At 52.8% G+C, this 15,606-nt stretch overlaps 1 protein-coding gene across 1 annotated transcript; it reads left to right on the forward strand.

Moving 5' to 3' along the window:
• Positions 1 to 8,655: 8,655 nt before the first annotated feature.
• KLC-0-1 (Kinesin light chain) lies at positions 8,656 to 12,369 on the forward strand (the record flags this gene model as incomplete). Its single annotated transcript, XM_037327077.1, has 3 exons — positions 8,656 to 9,074; positions 9,126 to 9,332; positions 9,381 to 12,369. 3 exons carry the CDS (start codon positions 8,656 to 8,658, stop codon positions 12,367 to 12,369), a joined length of 3,615 nt encoding a protein of 1,204 aa, XP_037173646.1.
• Between the last annotated feature and the right edge of the window lie 3,237 nt (positions 12,370 to 15,606).

The following is a 15,606-nucleotide window of genomic DNA, read 5'->3' on the forward strand; positions in this document are numbered from 1 at the left end:
AGCTCCTTGTTCACCGCGAAATTGAGGTCTTCTGGTTGCCTGTTGCTCTTCCATGTTAGTCGAGCCAGGCCAATCGACAGCTGTCCTAGACCCGACATCGCCAGCGACATCTCTGCCTCCCTGTTCTTTCCCGTGTAGAACATCCGGTGTAATGTAACGACTACTCTCAGTCGTTGGTGGATACGAAGTAGCAAGCTGCGAAGAAATTGGGTTCCTGGTCAGCGACGATACCAGCTCGTCAATCGGATGATCCTCAGTTCGGCCGCCGTCAACAGACTGCCGCATCGGTGTGGTCAACAAAGAAGAGGGTGACACTTGGCTTTCATTAGAGCCTCCAAACGAAACGGAGTTGCGCGTCCCGTTGCGATCGGCTACGGTATCGAACTGGTCAGGTCCTTTGAGGTTCTCCTGGCGGATTCCCATAGTCCTTAGAAACTGATGAACAGGTGCCCAATCTGGGTGGGAAACGTAGCTGTAAATATTGTGGTCGACCTCAACCAGGACGGCTACCTTCGGGCCGAACATGCGATGAAGGGTATTGCCTTTCTTAAAGAGGCCTGTCATGCGGATGTTGCATGCGCGGGTCGGGGACGACATGTTGAGCAGTAGCTTGAGTATAGTATTTGGATTGAAATGCTTGGAACTGGGATTTTGATGTGATGTAGAGGATTCCTTCCTCGAAACGGTGAAAGCATTTGAGCTTTTATAACTCTTCATTGATACGTAACACTCAAAAAAGTGATTTGATCCGTGTCTAAATATAGAAGCTTATTTGCATGCTGTTTCATTAGCCGCGCTCGTCAGTTTATTGTTGTAATTCACAGTTCGTATAAAGGCCTCATCAACCCCCCAGAAGCAGTAGTGCATGTCTCACAGGTCACAGTTGAATCTTTCCATCCAACATGGCCGGACTTGATGGAGGTCAATGGTATAGCGTTGCCTTGACGTCAATGATAGCCGCAGTCATCTTACGTCGATACGTTTCTCGTCTGCTCCGTTTACTTCGAAAGACAACAAAGCATTACCACGAACCTTTCCTCCTGGCTCTTGGGCTCTTGTCATTCCTGGCAGGGAATATTTGTCTTGTGCTTATCAACGTTGCAGACAATGACGATCGTCAAAAAAGGGCCGCGACCGCTGGAGCCTTGGGGCTGTGCTTGATACTTGTTCCTGGTCGTACAAACATGCTAGCCCAGGCGGCTGGAGTCTCTTTCAAATCTTACTACCTGGCTCACCACTGGGTTGCCTTCGTCGCGGGGAGCCAAGGAGCACTACACGCCGGGCTCGTATGGCCTGACCAGTGGAGGGTGCTAGAGATATCTGGATTACTCGTAAGAAACTCCCCTAAAATCTTTCCACGTAGGAGATAATTGACCAAGATGAAGGTGGCAGCGTTTCTCGTAATCAACACGATTTCCTATGCCGCGTTTTCTTTCTTTTCGTTACGACAACGTTTCTACTCGCTCTACATTACTATTCACTCCGGAACAGCTCTCGGTGTGTTTGTGTCTCTCTTACTCCATACCCTATCTTCGTCGGTGAACTTCTACAAAATACTCTGGATTTCCGGATATGCTTTGGTCTGGGCCGTCATGTTTTTTTTTCGCGTGAAACCAGCCTTCTCAAGGCGAAATGGTCGCGTCGAGTCGATTGCTGAGTTTCAGAGCGCGGCGGCCATACGCGTTCAACTTTCTGAGAAAATACCTATGTACCCGGGTGCGTATTTTTATCTTTGTTTGCAAAATGGGCGGTTCTACAGACTGTTCGGATTACCAGTCATCTTGTATTCGTGGAAACCTGTGGGCCGTTCTTTTCCTACTCAGCTTCAGCTTCCGGAACACGACAGATTCATCAAAGGGGATACGCAGAATGATACTTCCCCATCAAAAGAACCGCGGACGCAACATCCTCCGTCGTCTTCAAAGGGGTGGAAGAGTGAGGCGGCTCGGCTTGCGCAGCCACTCAAGGGAGCTTACGCAGTCTTCGGAACGGATTACGGTAGTGACCTGGTGGCAACATCGCAGAAGGTCTTTCTAGATGGGCCATATGGGCAGGATATCCATCTTGAAAATTTCAAGACCGTCACCCTGGTTGCGGAGGGCTGCGGCATCTTTGGGACCTTTCCGCACGCCATGTTTCTCGCCCAGCGTGCGTTCCACAACCGTGACGAGAGGAGAAAGATGAAAGACCAGAAAGATTTCAGCCGATCAGCTGAAAGACTCTATGGTGACATGACGAGAAAAGTCAACCTTTTCTGGGTCTTGGAACTGCAAGCGCAAGACCGGTTGGCCACGAGCGAGTTGTCCCAGCTGATGTCCCTCGATGACGGCCACGTAAGTCACACATTTCTTCAGACTCTCAGACTTACATAACTTGCAGGCGCTCTTGCACGTTTACATCCTTTATCCGAAGCCGATCGATGGGGCCGAGGATACGCTGAGGATACCAGATCACGTCAAGTGGATGCGGTCACACGGGACCAGAGAGCATCAGTACAAACTTCTGCGTGAAATCCTCGTACTGGACTCCTATGGATCCGGTTCATCGGCTGTTCTCAGTATGTCACACGCGTCGCTAAAGAGCTTTAATATACTAAGAGGGTCAGTCAGCGGGAAGGCAGAATTTGTCAACGATGTCCATAAGTTCGTTCACCAGGCTGGAATAGAAACGCGGGTCTTCCAGTCCGAATATCCTGAGACTGGAGAGCAGACAACTGCTTTCAAGCGAGCCACAAAGAACGTAAATCTGGATCAAGATGTGGAAAAGGGAAATGTCATCCAGACAGGGACACATCACCCAACTCTGGCAAAGCGCAAGATTCGGGTGGAAAACATCCGGAGGGTTCCCTGAAAGAAATGGGCATCCCGAATATCTGTTTTCAATCACCGCTTTGCAACTTTTGGGTTCTTGTTTTCGTGTTTTGTTTTCGGTGTCTTGTTCGTCTTTTGTGAAATCCAAGTAGTATATCATGAAATGGGAAACCCCCAAAAAAAAGGTCATGGTAATTACCGCGACTGCTGGATTCTTTGCGTTGAACTCGCTCCATAAAAGGGCAAGACGACAGATTCTTGTACCAGCTGCGACCGCTTTTGATCAGTGGAAGGTGACACGATGTCAGAAAATGACGGCTCTTTGAGCTGCCGCAACATCGTGGTGTGCGGGACTTTCAAACCTCGCACGCAAGACGACATCGTGAAAGAGATTGAACGACTCGGGGGGACGGGCTTCAAGAATAAACTCCCTGACGATGCGCTTTGTGTCATTTGCACTCCAGAGGCAGCGAGGACAAACAAAACTGTGCAAGATGCAACTACCAAAGGTATACGAGTTGTTGGTGTGCAGTGGCTTGATGATGGGGGCTCTACAGCAGACCTAGATCAATACCTCATCAGACGCAACGAGGACGAGGCTGAGAGCCGCCGCGAAAGTCTGAGCCACAGCACTCCACCGCAGCAAACTGCTGATCCTTCAAAGCCAGAAACTCCAGAAACTAGGAGTGGGATGGACCGTTACGAAGCAAATGCGGAATCTGCAGAGAGTACCCCGACGAGGAAGCCAAGCACTTGGACAGGTATGTTGAACAGCGCACTGAAGTCCGTTACGCCCTATAAGAAGTCTTCTGCAGCTCCGACTGTCGGAGAAGCCAAGGCGTCATTCGAGCATCCTACTTTCAAAGGAAAGGAGACATCAGAGAAGGCCAGTCGCCCCGATCCAACCGATGCCGACGTCGGCCCTAAAGCAATTTCCGGCGGCGGGCATGAGGATCCCTCCTCTCCAACAGAAAAGCCATCTTCTGCTAGAACGAGTGTTGTCGGTCAGATTGGAGAATCTCAATCCGGCGACAGCACTGAGGGTCCGATTCATGCGTCATCCCAGAGGCCCGACAGTTCCCATGAAGGCAGCGACCCGATCCCAGCGTCATCTGCAAGCCCTGAGGCGCAGACTGATGGCCGGCGAGAAGGTAGCACTGAGAGCAACCCGATCCCAGTGTCATCTGCAAGCCCTGAGGCGCAGACTGATGGCCGGCGAGAGGGCAGCACTGAGAGCAACCCGATCCATGTGTCTTCTGAAAGTCCGGAGCCTCGGAAAACTAGCCAGGCATCACCCATCTTGAAGCAAGAAAGCCAGGACGGCAATGGGCAACAGCCGCAGTCGGGTCGTGACGACCAGGACCATGGGAGACAAGAACGTCATGAGCCACAGAAGAGGGACCAAGATAAATCTGATCAAGGCAATGGACCGGATGCAGCCGGGGACAGCGATAAAGAAAACCGAGAGCCCTCTCAGCAAGAACCCGATTTATATGAAGCAACGCCTGTTATTCAAGCGAAACACCCTGCCACTCAAGGAGAGTCTAACCCTCAAACACAGAAAGACCAGACGGATAAGGCGCCTCAAGGGCAGTCGGAGACCTCGCGTGAAAACCAGCAAGAGCCAGGGCGAGTCATCCAGAGCACAGAGGCAGCTGAAGAAGTGCACTACGGTGAGAAATATAGAAAAGGCAAAACTCCGGTGACAATCCCTCCAAAGGCCCCACTGTTCCAATCCAGTAATCAAGGTCAATCGGCCAAGGGGCTGCGGTCCCCGGAATCCACCAGAACAGTTGTGCGTGACGATGCCTTCAATCCGCATAAATGGGCCGAAACACATGCAATCGGTGGAAACCAGATGGAAAGGCATCCAAAATTTTCTGACTGGAGAGATTTTCCGCACCCAAATACAGGCCTATGGATTGAGATAGACGACTTTGAGGAGCCTGATAGGAAGATATGGGTGCTGGCGAGAGGTATCACGTATAAGAACCAGTTGGCAGTGGAGTCCATCGGCTTCAAGGAAGGACAGAGCCGAGGGCTGAGTCTCAGCGCAGCGGCTTACAAGAGCGAGATTGCTGCGTTGCGCAGGAAAGGAATTGGGCAGTTTCTACCAGGAGAGGCGAGGGATTTTACGGGTATCAAGGGAAGAAACCGATGGAATGACGCACAACACCAAAATGCTTTCAACGTCGTCTTTTTCGCAGAAGCCCATGGTGAAAAGAACAACGGAGATTGCCTGGTCGTCTACGACGGAGGTAAGGCTTTGTCGAAGACCGACATTATTAAAGCAGGCGGTACTAAGTGGGGGAGAATCATCGAAAGCCATCGGCGGCCCGAAATAAGTGTCGCTCCCGGCAAAGCGCCGTGGCCAGAGGAGAGCGTGGCGAGGGCAGCGCCCACGGCCATTCCGCCCGCGACTCGATTGGCGTCCTCGCCGCCTGCTGCCATGTTGCCAACACCGAAGTCGGTGGGGCAAGCTCGGTTCGTTCACACTCCGCAGGCTGTCCCAAGGCCTGGAGGTGGCGTTCCTCTTCAGCGATCTTCCACCGAACGAACGCATCGCGCAGCGTTTCCGCCGGTGAGTTCGCCTTCTTCTGTACCCGCGGCCCCGCAGCCTTCTGCCACACCAACTGCTCCTATGGGCTTCCCCCCAGCGGTTGTTCCCCCAGCAGTAGTTCCCCCGACTAGACCTCCCCCAATGAATATGGCCCAGGGTTTTCAGCAACCCATGTACCGCCAATTCCCTGGGCCACAAAATTGGATGCAGCCGCAGATGGGTTGGCCGCCCCAGGAGTTTGTATCATACCAGCAGCAAGCCGCACCATTTTACGTCCTGCCTGCTTCGCAGTCACCATACTCCACACGCGACGTCTCCATGGACCCGAGTGGTAGCTTCAGAGGCTCATCCCAGCCTCCCCTAGCGATGCAAACCGCAACGGAACCACCTAACTTGAAATCTCGCGGACGCGTTTTGCTTCAACAGGATATGAATGGCGCTTGGCATCTCGGCACATTTAAAGTGTCTTTTCCGGATGGCCGTATACCAACACCGGCCGGCCAGGTAGACTGGGAAACAGATGGGCTAAATGAATACGCCCGGACAAGGGATGGTAGACTGTGGCGAGTGGCACTTGAAGTAAACCCTTAGTGATTCTTGTGTTTTCCGAATAACGGGTTGCTTTTGTATTTTCGGAAGGTATAACACCAATAGATCTCCTTTTGTTATTCATAACGTGAAAGACTTAGACATGATTTCTGCGTCGTAAACCATGAGTGTCCTAAGCCATAACTGTCGTTCGTCGCTATAGCTACAGCTTGGCCGGTGAGTTGCTGGCTGCGCCAGTGCTCTATCAGCCTGTTTCTCAGCAGCCGGTCTTGTGAAAAACCACTGCAAAAGGTGGAAGTTGGCACCCGAAGGCCTGTCTGGGTCACCTGCAACCTTCCTTTACAAAGGATACCTATCCCTTTAGGTGCGAGAAATGGCTGAAAATATTTGGGCCATTTGATAAGCGTCGATAAGCGGCAGTACATACAGCCCAAGCTTATTCCCAGCGTCTTAGACCCCCAGGTTTAAGAGTAGCCCGCTAGAGTCCCCTACCCTACAAGGGCCGCCTTTCTAAAGCCACTTACACGGGGCGTATTAATAGGCTACGGTTAGTAACTAATGCCACTTTGTGGGACTGAAGTTCGAGCCATATCTCGCACCTAAAGGGATCACGTCGATCTGGCGTGCTCCCCGTCGGAGGCGGAATTGGGCAGCAGGCCACCAACGTCGGTGACGAGAGGAATCAGATGGCGGAACTCGAAGCCCGAGTACACAAACCAGACAGCAGATGTCAGGTTTCAGAAATCCCCTCAAGGCTTGGGGCGCAACGCCAGACAACAACACTATATTATCCATCTCTCACTGCCTGCCCACCACACCTCTCCAATCTCCATCATCAACCTCTACTTCACAGCCAATGGAGAACCAGACTGCCATTACCATTGTTGTTACTCCTCCCTCCCCCGTTGCGGATCAAGTGATTTCGCCAGAGAAAGATGCCCTCGTCCGTAGCCGACAGCCTGAGCAGCGAGCTCTCTGACGAGACGTACACATGGGCTGGATCGCCGTCGGATTCTTCGCCGCCAGCATACAGCTCTAGCCTGACGCTCAATCGTGACCCTGAAGACCGTAGCCCCAACCCGGAGGCGGAGGCTGTTGAGCGTGTTGCAAGAGCCATCGTGCATGGAGACACCACCTTGGCCCTCGACCTCATGGAAAGCGGCATCCCCATCTCAGGATCTCTCCTTATTGAGCAGCTGCGTGCCCCCGGGTCGGATCTCAACAAGGGGATGGACCGCGGTAGTGACAATGTTCTGCATTTCCTTCTACGTGCCACAACAGACCAGTTTCCCGACAAGGTGGAGACGGTGAAATTTCTGCTCCACAGCGGGATGGATCCCCTCGTGCAGGGTGCTCTAGGCGACACAGCGCTCCACCTCCTGTCCGGCGCGCCCAAATTTCCTGAACCTCTGGAAGAGACGAACCAGCTGGCGCTTCTGAAGTACCTCCTTCGCAACGACGAGGAAGCGCTGAGGCTTCCTGGGCCGATGGCATCTGCCTGCACCTATGCTGAGAATGTCAACCTTCGTAATGAGTACGGGAACACACCATTGTCTATCGCCGTTTTGTACGGCTATCAAGACTGCGTCAAGCTGCTCCTGGAGAGCGGCGCCGACCCAGACGTAAGGGGAGAACATGACCGCAAGCCTTTGTCTTGGGCTTTGAAGCGAGGCAATGTGAGTATTATGAACATGCTATTGGATCATGGCGCTCGTTTCGACCAGCAGATTCTCAGAGAAGCTGGTATCGCAATGATGGAGAGGGCTGTGCGGGATTTTTGTGCAAAATGGACCACAGAGTAAGATCGCTACGGATGCATAGATGTTCGTGATTAGTTGCCATAGATAGAGTCGTTTTATCCGCCTTTGCGAATGAAAACTCAGTGCTTAGCTGACCTGTGCTTCCCCTGCACCCAACCAAGCCCATTCGCTGAGTTATCACACAGTCCACATGGAATGCTCTTTTAACAGCAAGTCCAGGCTTGAAAGTCTTAGATGCACTCTTGCGGAGAACACTGCCTATCTTGTCATATTTATCCTCTCAATAAGAAGTGCTCTGACAACTTGTACGGTCATGAGCATATATAACCTCCTCACCTCTGAACAGTTCTCCTCCTTACTTTAGGCATTAGCGGGACTCGGGAGTACATAGTGGGTAATGCTGACACATATAGATATCGCGCCAACTGATGGTCCTTGGGTGCTCGCTAGTATCTAGGAGACGGCGGAGGGGCACGGCCGACAGTACCCAGTGCGGCCTCCTTTTACAGTACCTACCCAGTTTGGCGGGTACTGCGCGGAACACACCACACGCCCACTTCCTGCTCCCATGCTTCTAATAGTCCGCCACTATGCTCTATTGTGGTACTCACGTGACCGAGACTTTGGAACATCATGGCAAGGGATTAGAAGGGTTGGGATTGGGGCCTTGCTGCTCTTTCGCGACACAAGCATCAGTCGATTTCACCACTGTACATGTACTTTAACGCCGGGCATATTCTCATTTGTCGATGACAATGTCTGCGTCCTGGTCCTCGAGCCGAGGACCACTGCGTCGTCGTCGCTATCATGGATGCTTTGCCTGATGGCTGGCCCGCCAATGACGGTCGACAAAGGCGCAGCTGTGTCTACCCTCCATGCAGATTGCAGCCTGACGGGGAACTGAGGAACATCCAGACTTTCCCACATCCACATTCTTATATTCTATCAAGTATAACAAGCCCAAGCCGGAGCCATCATGGAAGTACTAGGAGTCGCTGCCAACGTCATCGCTGTCGTTGACCTCTCCGCGAAGGTCGCGTCGCTATGCTTCCAGTACTCTAAGGAGGTCGCCAGCGCCCGATCAGACATCCAGCGTCTCCGCACCCAGGTCGAACACCTGGGAACTGTTCTGCGGGCTACACAGAGCTTAGTCGAGGGGAGCAAAGGCCGGACGCTCTTAACATCCCAGGAGCTCGTTGGTTCAATTCGCGCCTGCATCGCCGACCTCGAGCGACTGGAGACAAAGCTCAACCCAAACCCCGCACGCACCGCGATGCGTCGCCTGGGCCTCCGAGCTCTCAAGTGGCCGTTCAGTAGCAAAGAGGTCGACCAAGTTCTCTCCAGCCTTGAGCGGCACGAAGAGACCATCTGGTTCGGACTGCAGATTGATCAGACGTGCGAATACTGACGAACCCCCTATCGCTGCCGAGGCTGACGTGCCGCTAGTTCCGTACTCGTTGACATTCAGCAGGGCGTCAAGCAACTGGGGCTCCAGGCGACCGAGGATGCTACGATTTCCCGCAAGCCCCACCGCATGGTGCCGTTCCCTCCCGACCCATACTTTGTCCACCGTCCTCCGATTGAGCAGTGGATGCGAGATCAATATGGCCGGCCCGACCGGCGAATGGCCTTGGTTGGCATGGGCGGCTTTGGGTAGTGCATGCATGCTGCTTCTCCAGACCAGTACTAACAAAGTCGTAGGAAATCTCAGCTGGCTGTCCAGTTTGCACACCAACTCCATGCGGACAAGCCTGGCACCAGCGTCTTCTGGGTGCACGGCAACAGCAGGGCGACGTTTGAAAAGTCCTACCGTGCTCTTGCGGATGTTCTCGTGTTGCCTCGCCGGCACGAGCCTGAGGTCAACGTGCTAGCATTAGTGCGCGACTGGCTGCAGAGGGACGACATCAGTCCGTGGTTGATGGTCGTCGACAATGCCGATGACGCCAGCGCATTCTTCGGCGAGGGACACGACAATGTTTCGCAAGACTCACTTGCCTCATACTTGCCCAAGTCAATCAATGGCAAGATTCTCGTCACGTCGCGCAGCCTCGACGTAGCTGAAAAGCTGGCCGGTGATAGCCGAGTCATACGGCGTATCCCCGTTATGGGCGATGATCAAGCACTCGAGCTATTGCGGAAGAGGTCCAAAGGCGAAATAGACGAAGCTGCTGCAACTGAGCTCGTCAGGGCTCTCGATAATATCCCGCTCGCAGTAAACCAGGCGGCAGCATACATCAACCGACGCAGCCCGCGCGTAAGCGTTGCATCGTATCTGGACGAATTCCGCAAGAGCGAAAAGCGAAAAGACAGCCTTCTTCGCAGCGACAAGGGCGACCTCGGCCGGCATGATGGGGTATCTAACTCTGTTGTGGTGACGTGGCAGGTGACGTTCGAGCAGATCAGGCGGGAGCGGCCGCGCGCTGCTAACCTTCTGTCGCTGATGAGCCAATTCCAGGCACAGAACATACCGGAGAGCATGCTGCACAGCTACAACAACGATGCCACAGCCAGCGAAGAAGATGATGGAGACCGCGTGAACACTGCGACCGAAAGCGATGTGGAGAATAAACGAGAAGACTTCGAGAACGACATGGACGTACTGCGAGGCTACTCCCTTGTGACTCTTTCCGCTGCGGGTCTCTGCGAGATGCATTCGCTTGTCCAGTTCTGCACTCGGTCTTGGATTTCAGAGTTTGGGGACCCGGCACGATGGAGTCAGCTCTTTATGAAGCTGGCGGCAGATCATTTCCCATCTGGCGCATTTGAGACGTGGGATACATGCCAAAACCTCCTCCCTCATATTGAACCTGTTCTGAGCAGACAGACAAGAGACCAGGGTGGTATCCTGGACTGGGCTAACCTCCTGACGAAAGTTTGTTGGTTCATGCTCATGATTGGCGAATATTCACGAGCGGAGGTGTTGGGAGAAGAGGCCGCTCAAGCAAGGAGGAGCGTTCTGGGGCCCGACCATCCCTCCACGCTGACCAGCATGGCTAACCTGGCGTCGACGTATAGGAACCAGGGCCGGTGGGAGGAGGCCGAGAAGCTGGAGGTGGAGGTGATGGAGATGAGCAAGACGAAGCTTGGAGCCGACCATCCCTCCACGCTGAGCAGTATGGCTAACCTGGCGTCGACGTTTTGGAACCAGGGCCGGTGGGAGGAGGCTGAGAAGCTGGAGGTGGAGGTGATGGAGACGAGCAAGACGAAGCTTGGAGCCGACCATCCCTCCACGCTGACCAGCATGGCTAACCTGGCGTCGACATATAGGAACCAGGGCCGGTGGGAGGAGGCCGAGAAGCTGTTTGTGGAGGTGATGGAGACGAGCAAGACGAAGCTTGGGGTCGACCATCCCTCCACGCTGACCAGCATGAACAACCTGGCGTCGACGTTTTGGAATCAGGGCCGGTGGGAGGAGGCTGAGAAGCTGTTGGTGGAGGTGATGGAGACGAGCAAGACGAAGCTTGGAGCCGACCATCCCTCCACGCTGAGCAGTATGGCTAACCTGGCGTCGACGTTTTGGAACCAGGGCCGGTGGGAGGAGGCTGAGAAGCTGGAGGTGGAGGTGATGGAGACTCGCAAGACGAAGCTTGGAGCCGACCATCCCTCCACGCTGACCAGCATGGCTAACCTGGCGTCGACATATAGGAACCAGGGCCGGTGGGAGGAGGCCGAGAAGCTGTTTGTGGAGGTGATGGAGACGAGCAAGACGAAGCTTGGGGTCGACCATCCCTCCACGCTGACCAGCATGAACAACCTGGCGTCGACGTTTTGGAATCAGGGCCGGTGGGAGGAGGCTGAGAAGCTGTTGGTGGAGGTGATGGAGACGAGCAAGACGAAGCTTGGAGCCGACCATTCCTCCACGCTGACCAGCATGGCTAACCTGGCGTCGACGTTTTGGAATCAGGGTCGGTGGGAGGAGGCTGAGAAGCTGGACGTGGAGGTGATGGAGATGAGCAAGACGAAGCTTGGAGCCGACCATCCCTCCACGCTGAGCAGTATGGCTAACCTGGCGTCGACGTTTTGGAACCAGGGCCGGTGGGAGGAGGCTGAGAAGCTGGAGGTGGAGGTGATGGAGACGAGCAAGACGAAGCTTGGAGCCGACCATCCCTCCACGCTGACCAGCATGGCTAACCTGGCGTCGACATATAGGAACCAGGGCCGGTGGGAGGAGGCTGAGAAGCTGGAGGTGGAGGTGATGGAGACGAGCAAGACGAAGCTTGGGGTCGACCATCCCTCCACGCTGACCAGCATGAACAACCTGGCGTCGACGTTTTGGAATCAGGGCCGGTGGGAGGAGGCTGAGAAGCTGTTGGTGGAGGTGATGGAGACGAGCAAGACGAAGCTTGGAGCCGACCATCCCTCCACGCTGAGCAGTATGGCTAACCTGGCGTCGACGTTTTGGAACCAGGGCCGGTGGGAGGAGGCTGAGAAGCTGGAGGTGGAGGTGATGGAGACTCGCAAGACGAAGCTTGGAGCCGACCATCCCTCCACGCTGACCAGCATGGCTAACCTGGCGTCCACTTGGCATGGTCGAGGTCGACGAGAGGATGCTCTTATTCTGATGCAAGACTGTGTTCGTCTTCGAGGGATGAAGCTTGGTCCCAGTCATCCGCACACTCAGTCATCAGTTACAACGCTACTATCGTGGCAAGCCGAATGCCGCGCGGTGGAAGGTGATTCGAGTAGATAAAGATGATTCCTTCAGTAGTTTCATACTTTAATTCGACATGTTTACTTTACCTAAGCTCCATTTGCCTTACCAATGAGTGCATCGCCAGACAAACATCCCAGCGACCCAGGCTTTGCAATCGTTGTTGTCCCTGTTCAGTACTATTACTTGCTATGCGTGTTACAGTCTGTCTCTATTGCTTATACGCACTATATTGGTCTAAGAAGATTGCTTGTGTCTATAGGAATTCGTCCGTCGCAATGGTTGACTTATGCTCCTGACTATATAACAAAGGCACACTTATGTGTTTCTGTCGGACAGCGGAACTTCGCTGCGTCTTTCTCCTTCCATCCGCCAGCTCTTGGATTGCAGTGGTTCTGAGGATCGCTGGCTCCTTCCGGATATGGGCAGCATATCATTGTAGCCGCAGACTTCTTCCTCTACCACATAAATCACCTTGAGGAATTATATTTCGCGGAGAATTAATGCATGCTTTGTTACGATGCTTGATCAGGGAAGAAAATCCTGTGTCGTATGAACGTAGCAACAGACGCTATCCTTAGCCCCTTTCACAGCCCTTCATTCGTGTGAGAAGCTCTCCGGTGTGAACACTTTGGGAATGGGGTAAGTCCTGTCCTGAGTACTTGTCAACAATGCATCAGGCATGACTAGGAAGACAAACAAACGAGATGGGTTGGCGAACGCCAGCCAGAGTCGTCGGACGAGTCAAAAATCAGGTACTTCCCTGCAGTCCTCACGATGAGAAAGACATCTGCATTGAAGTCTTGCTGAAAATCGCGATGGAATTCGTGAGCCTTTTTAGCCAGATTGAGTTTCCGACGACGCAGCCTTTCCATCTGTCTGGCTCTGACTGCTCGACCTGAGCTCCGAGTAGTCCGCAGGATCACTTTGCAAGGCTTTGTGCCTGTATTCTCGGTGTCGTGGTCAGGGGTGAAAGTGGCTCTTGTGTCAACGGAATCCTGAACGGGCAAGAGCTCTTGCTCAGGCGTGGGTTCGCGACAAAATTGTTCGGTTTGCATGTTTTCGCCCGTGTGCTTAAAGGCCTTGCCCGTGTCTGAGAGCATTTTCTTTCCTTGCATCTCAAGGTGCCTTACGGTGTATATATTATTGGTACCATGAGCAGAGAGAGAACAGAAACTTGGAACATTGAAGTTGGGCGGTCGTTGGCCGACAGCTGGTCCCAGAATAGAACAGCGTTGCTTAAATTAGAAACCCCTAAGCGCTGGATCTCTGAAGGAGAGGATGGCGAACAAATTCTTGTTATATCAATGTTGACAACTGCATTGGAGAACACGATTCTTGTCCCAGACTAGAACGACAATGCAGAACCAACACCTTTATCGTCAGAGCTGCGCTCAGCAAAAGTCTTACTACGTCTGTAGCAAGAATGGGTTCCGTGGATGCTGTGCAGTCGATCCTTGTGATTTGGCTGATTGTCCTGACAACCTCGCCGTCACGCCATTCTCGACCTCTTCGTTTGCGTCAGCTACTACAACCTTTTCTTCCACAACGAGACTCAGTACTACTACGACCCCAAGTACTTCTACCACCTCTGTTGTGACTATCGTGACTGCCGTCACACCTACCGCGTCGATGACGGATTCTAAAGCCGACAGACCCATCATACAGGGCGCGCCACTTTTCATAATTATTCTAGCCATCGCAATTGCTGTCCCCGTGTTAGCCTTCTCATGCTTTCTCTGGTTGCATTCCAGAGACCGAGAGAATGCAGAGGAACAGGTCTCTGCTGAACAGTCTGGATCATTGCCTTGTAGGTTACCACACTGCATATTTACGAAACCTCTAACCTCATGTAGATAATGTTTCGGAACCCCAAACCTACCGGATGGGTGATATTGGGCTTGCAACTACGGCACCTTTATCATCCGCAATAGAAACTGCTATAGCTGAGTTGCCTGATAAGGAATGGTTTGTTGGGAGGAATGATGGCAGCACATCCAACAAGCAGGACTCGCCTCATCCAAGGCCAAATCTGGATGCTACGCCTGCCGAGGTCACGCAGCGGAAGTATGTGACTAGCTGGTCTAACTTCGACTAGACTGCTCTCTGGTAAGCGGATTGGTGACCAGCCTACGCCACATGGATTTGATTACAAGATAGTGTGGCACTGGGTTCTACTCTCTAAGCATAAATAAAGAATGAGCTTTCGCTCGGTCCTGTGGATTCTTCATTTATCAACTTCTTTATTATTACGTTGTAGCACAATGGCTAGTAAATCGGATGCTGAGCCAGAGTTTTCCTACTTCTGTGCCTGGTGCTATCATCCCTTGACGGACCGTGTTCTCCTGACTGCATGCTCTTGCGTGGGTGCATCCCATATCCGCGCCGTTGGGCTTATGCTAACAATAACCAAGGTCATATGTTCAACATGCTGCAGAAACTACCAAGACTACGACTCGTCCGGCAGTCTAATTTGCTCCAAGTACAGTCATCATATCAGAGGCCCGCAAGACACTTGGGTGCTTTATGGCGTGGAGTGTGTGATCTGTCACGATAACTGCGAAAGGCACCTCGTGGCAATTCGTTGCGGTAGCCTACACTGTTTCTCTTTCAAGAATGGCCCCTGACGAGTGCTAGGTCATGTTTTCCACAGTGAATGCCTGCAAGAAGCAGGGCCTCAATTTCTCAACAAATGTCCTTACTGCCAGACAGAGGGTTCAGGAAAGCAGCTGCGGGTGAATCCAACTTATTCGGCTTTGCAGAAGCACGGCAAGCCAGACGAGGTAGAAAAGACCACTAGTGAGAAAATACGGCAATTGAAGCGCGAGCAACAACGTTGCCTGTTGCGCCTGCAATTAGAGGGGGCTTTGAAGCATGAGAGGGAGCTGCGAAGGGAATATCATCTATGGTGGACTCAAGAGCCCAAACACGAGCCCCTGTAATTTGACTTTATCAACTCAAACTAAGTCCTAGTTGTGTTATACAGTAAAAGGCGTAATGGGCTTCGCTAAATAATTGACTTAAAACAGTTAGTAGTGGTGGCGTGGGGTATGGGTTTGTGAGGTTCGCCCTCTAATCTTGATCACTCATGCCCCTTTTTGCTGAGTTTTTGCTGAGTTGTACTCTCCAGTCTGAGAGAGCTGAGGTGGAAGATATAGTGTCTGTATGATCTACACTGAGAACAATTTGTCTCAGGCGAACAAAATTCTGCAGCAATTGAATTGCGCCTTTCCGTCGTTCCAGATCTTTCCAAGTGAAGGCCAGATTATGCAGGCT

The sequence above is a fragment of the Colletotrichum aenigma genome (assembly GCF_013390185.1).
Source record: "Colletotrichum aenigma strain Cg56 chromosome Unknown KSG_Cg56_contig08, whole genome shotgun sequence".
Taxonomy (NCBI): Eukaryota; Fungi; Ascomycota; class Sordariomycetes; order Glomerellales; family Glomerellaceae; genus Colletotrichum; species Colletotrichum aenigma.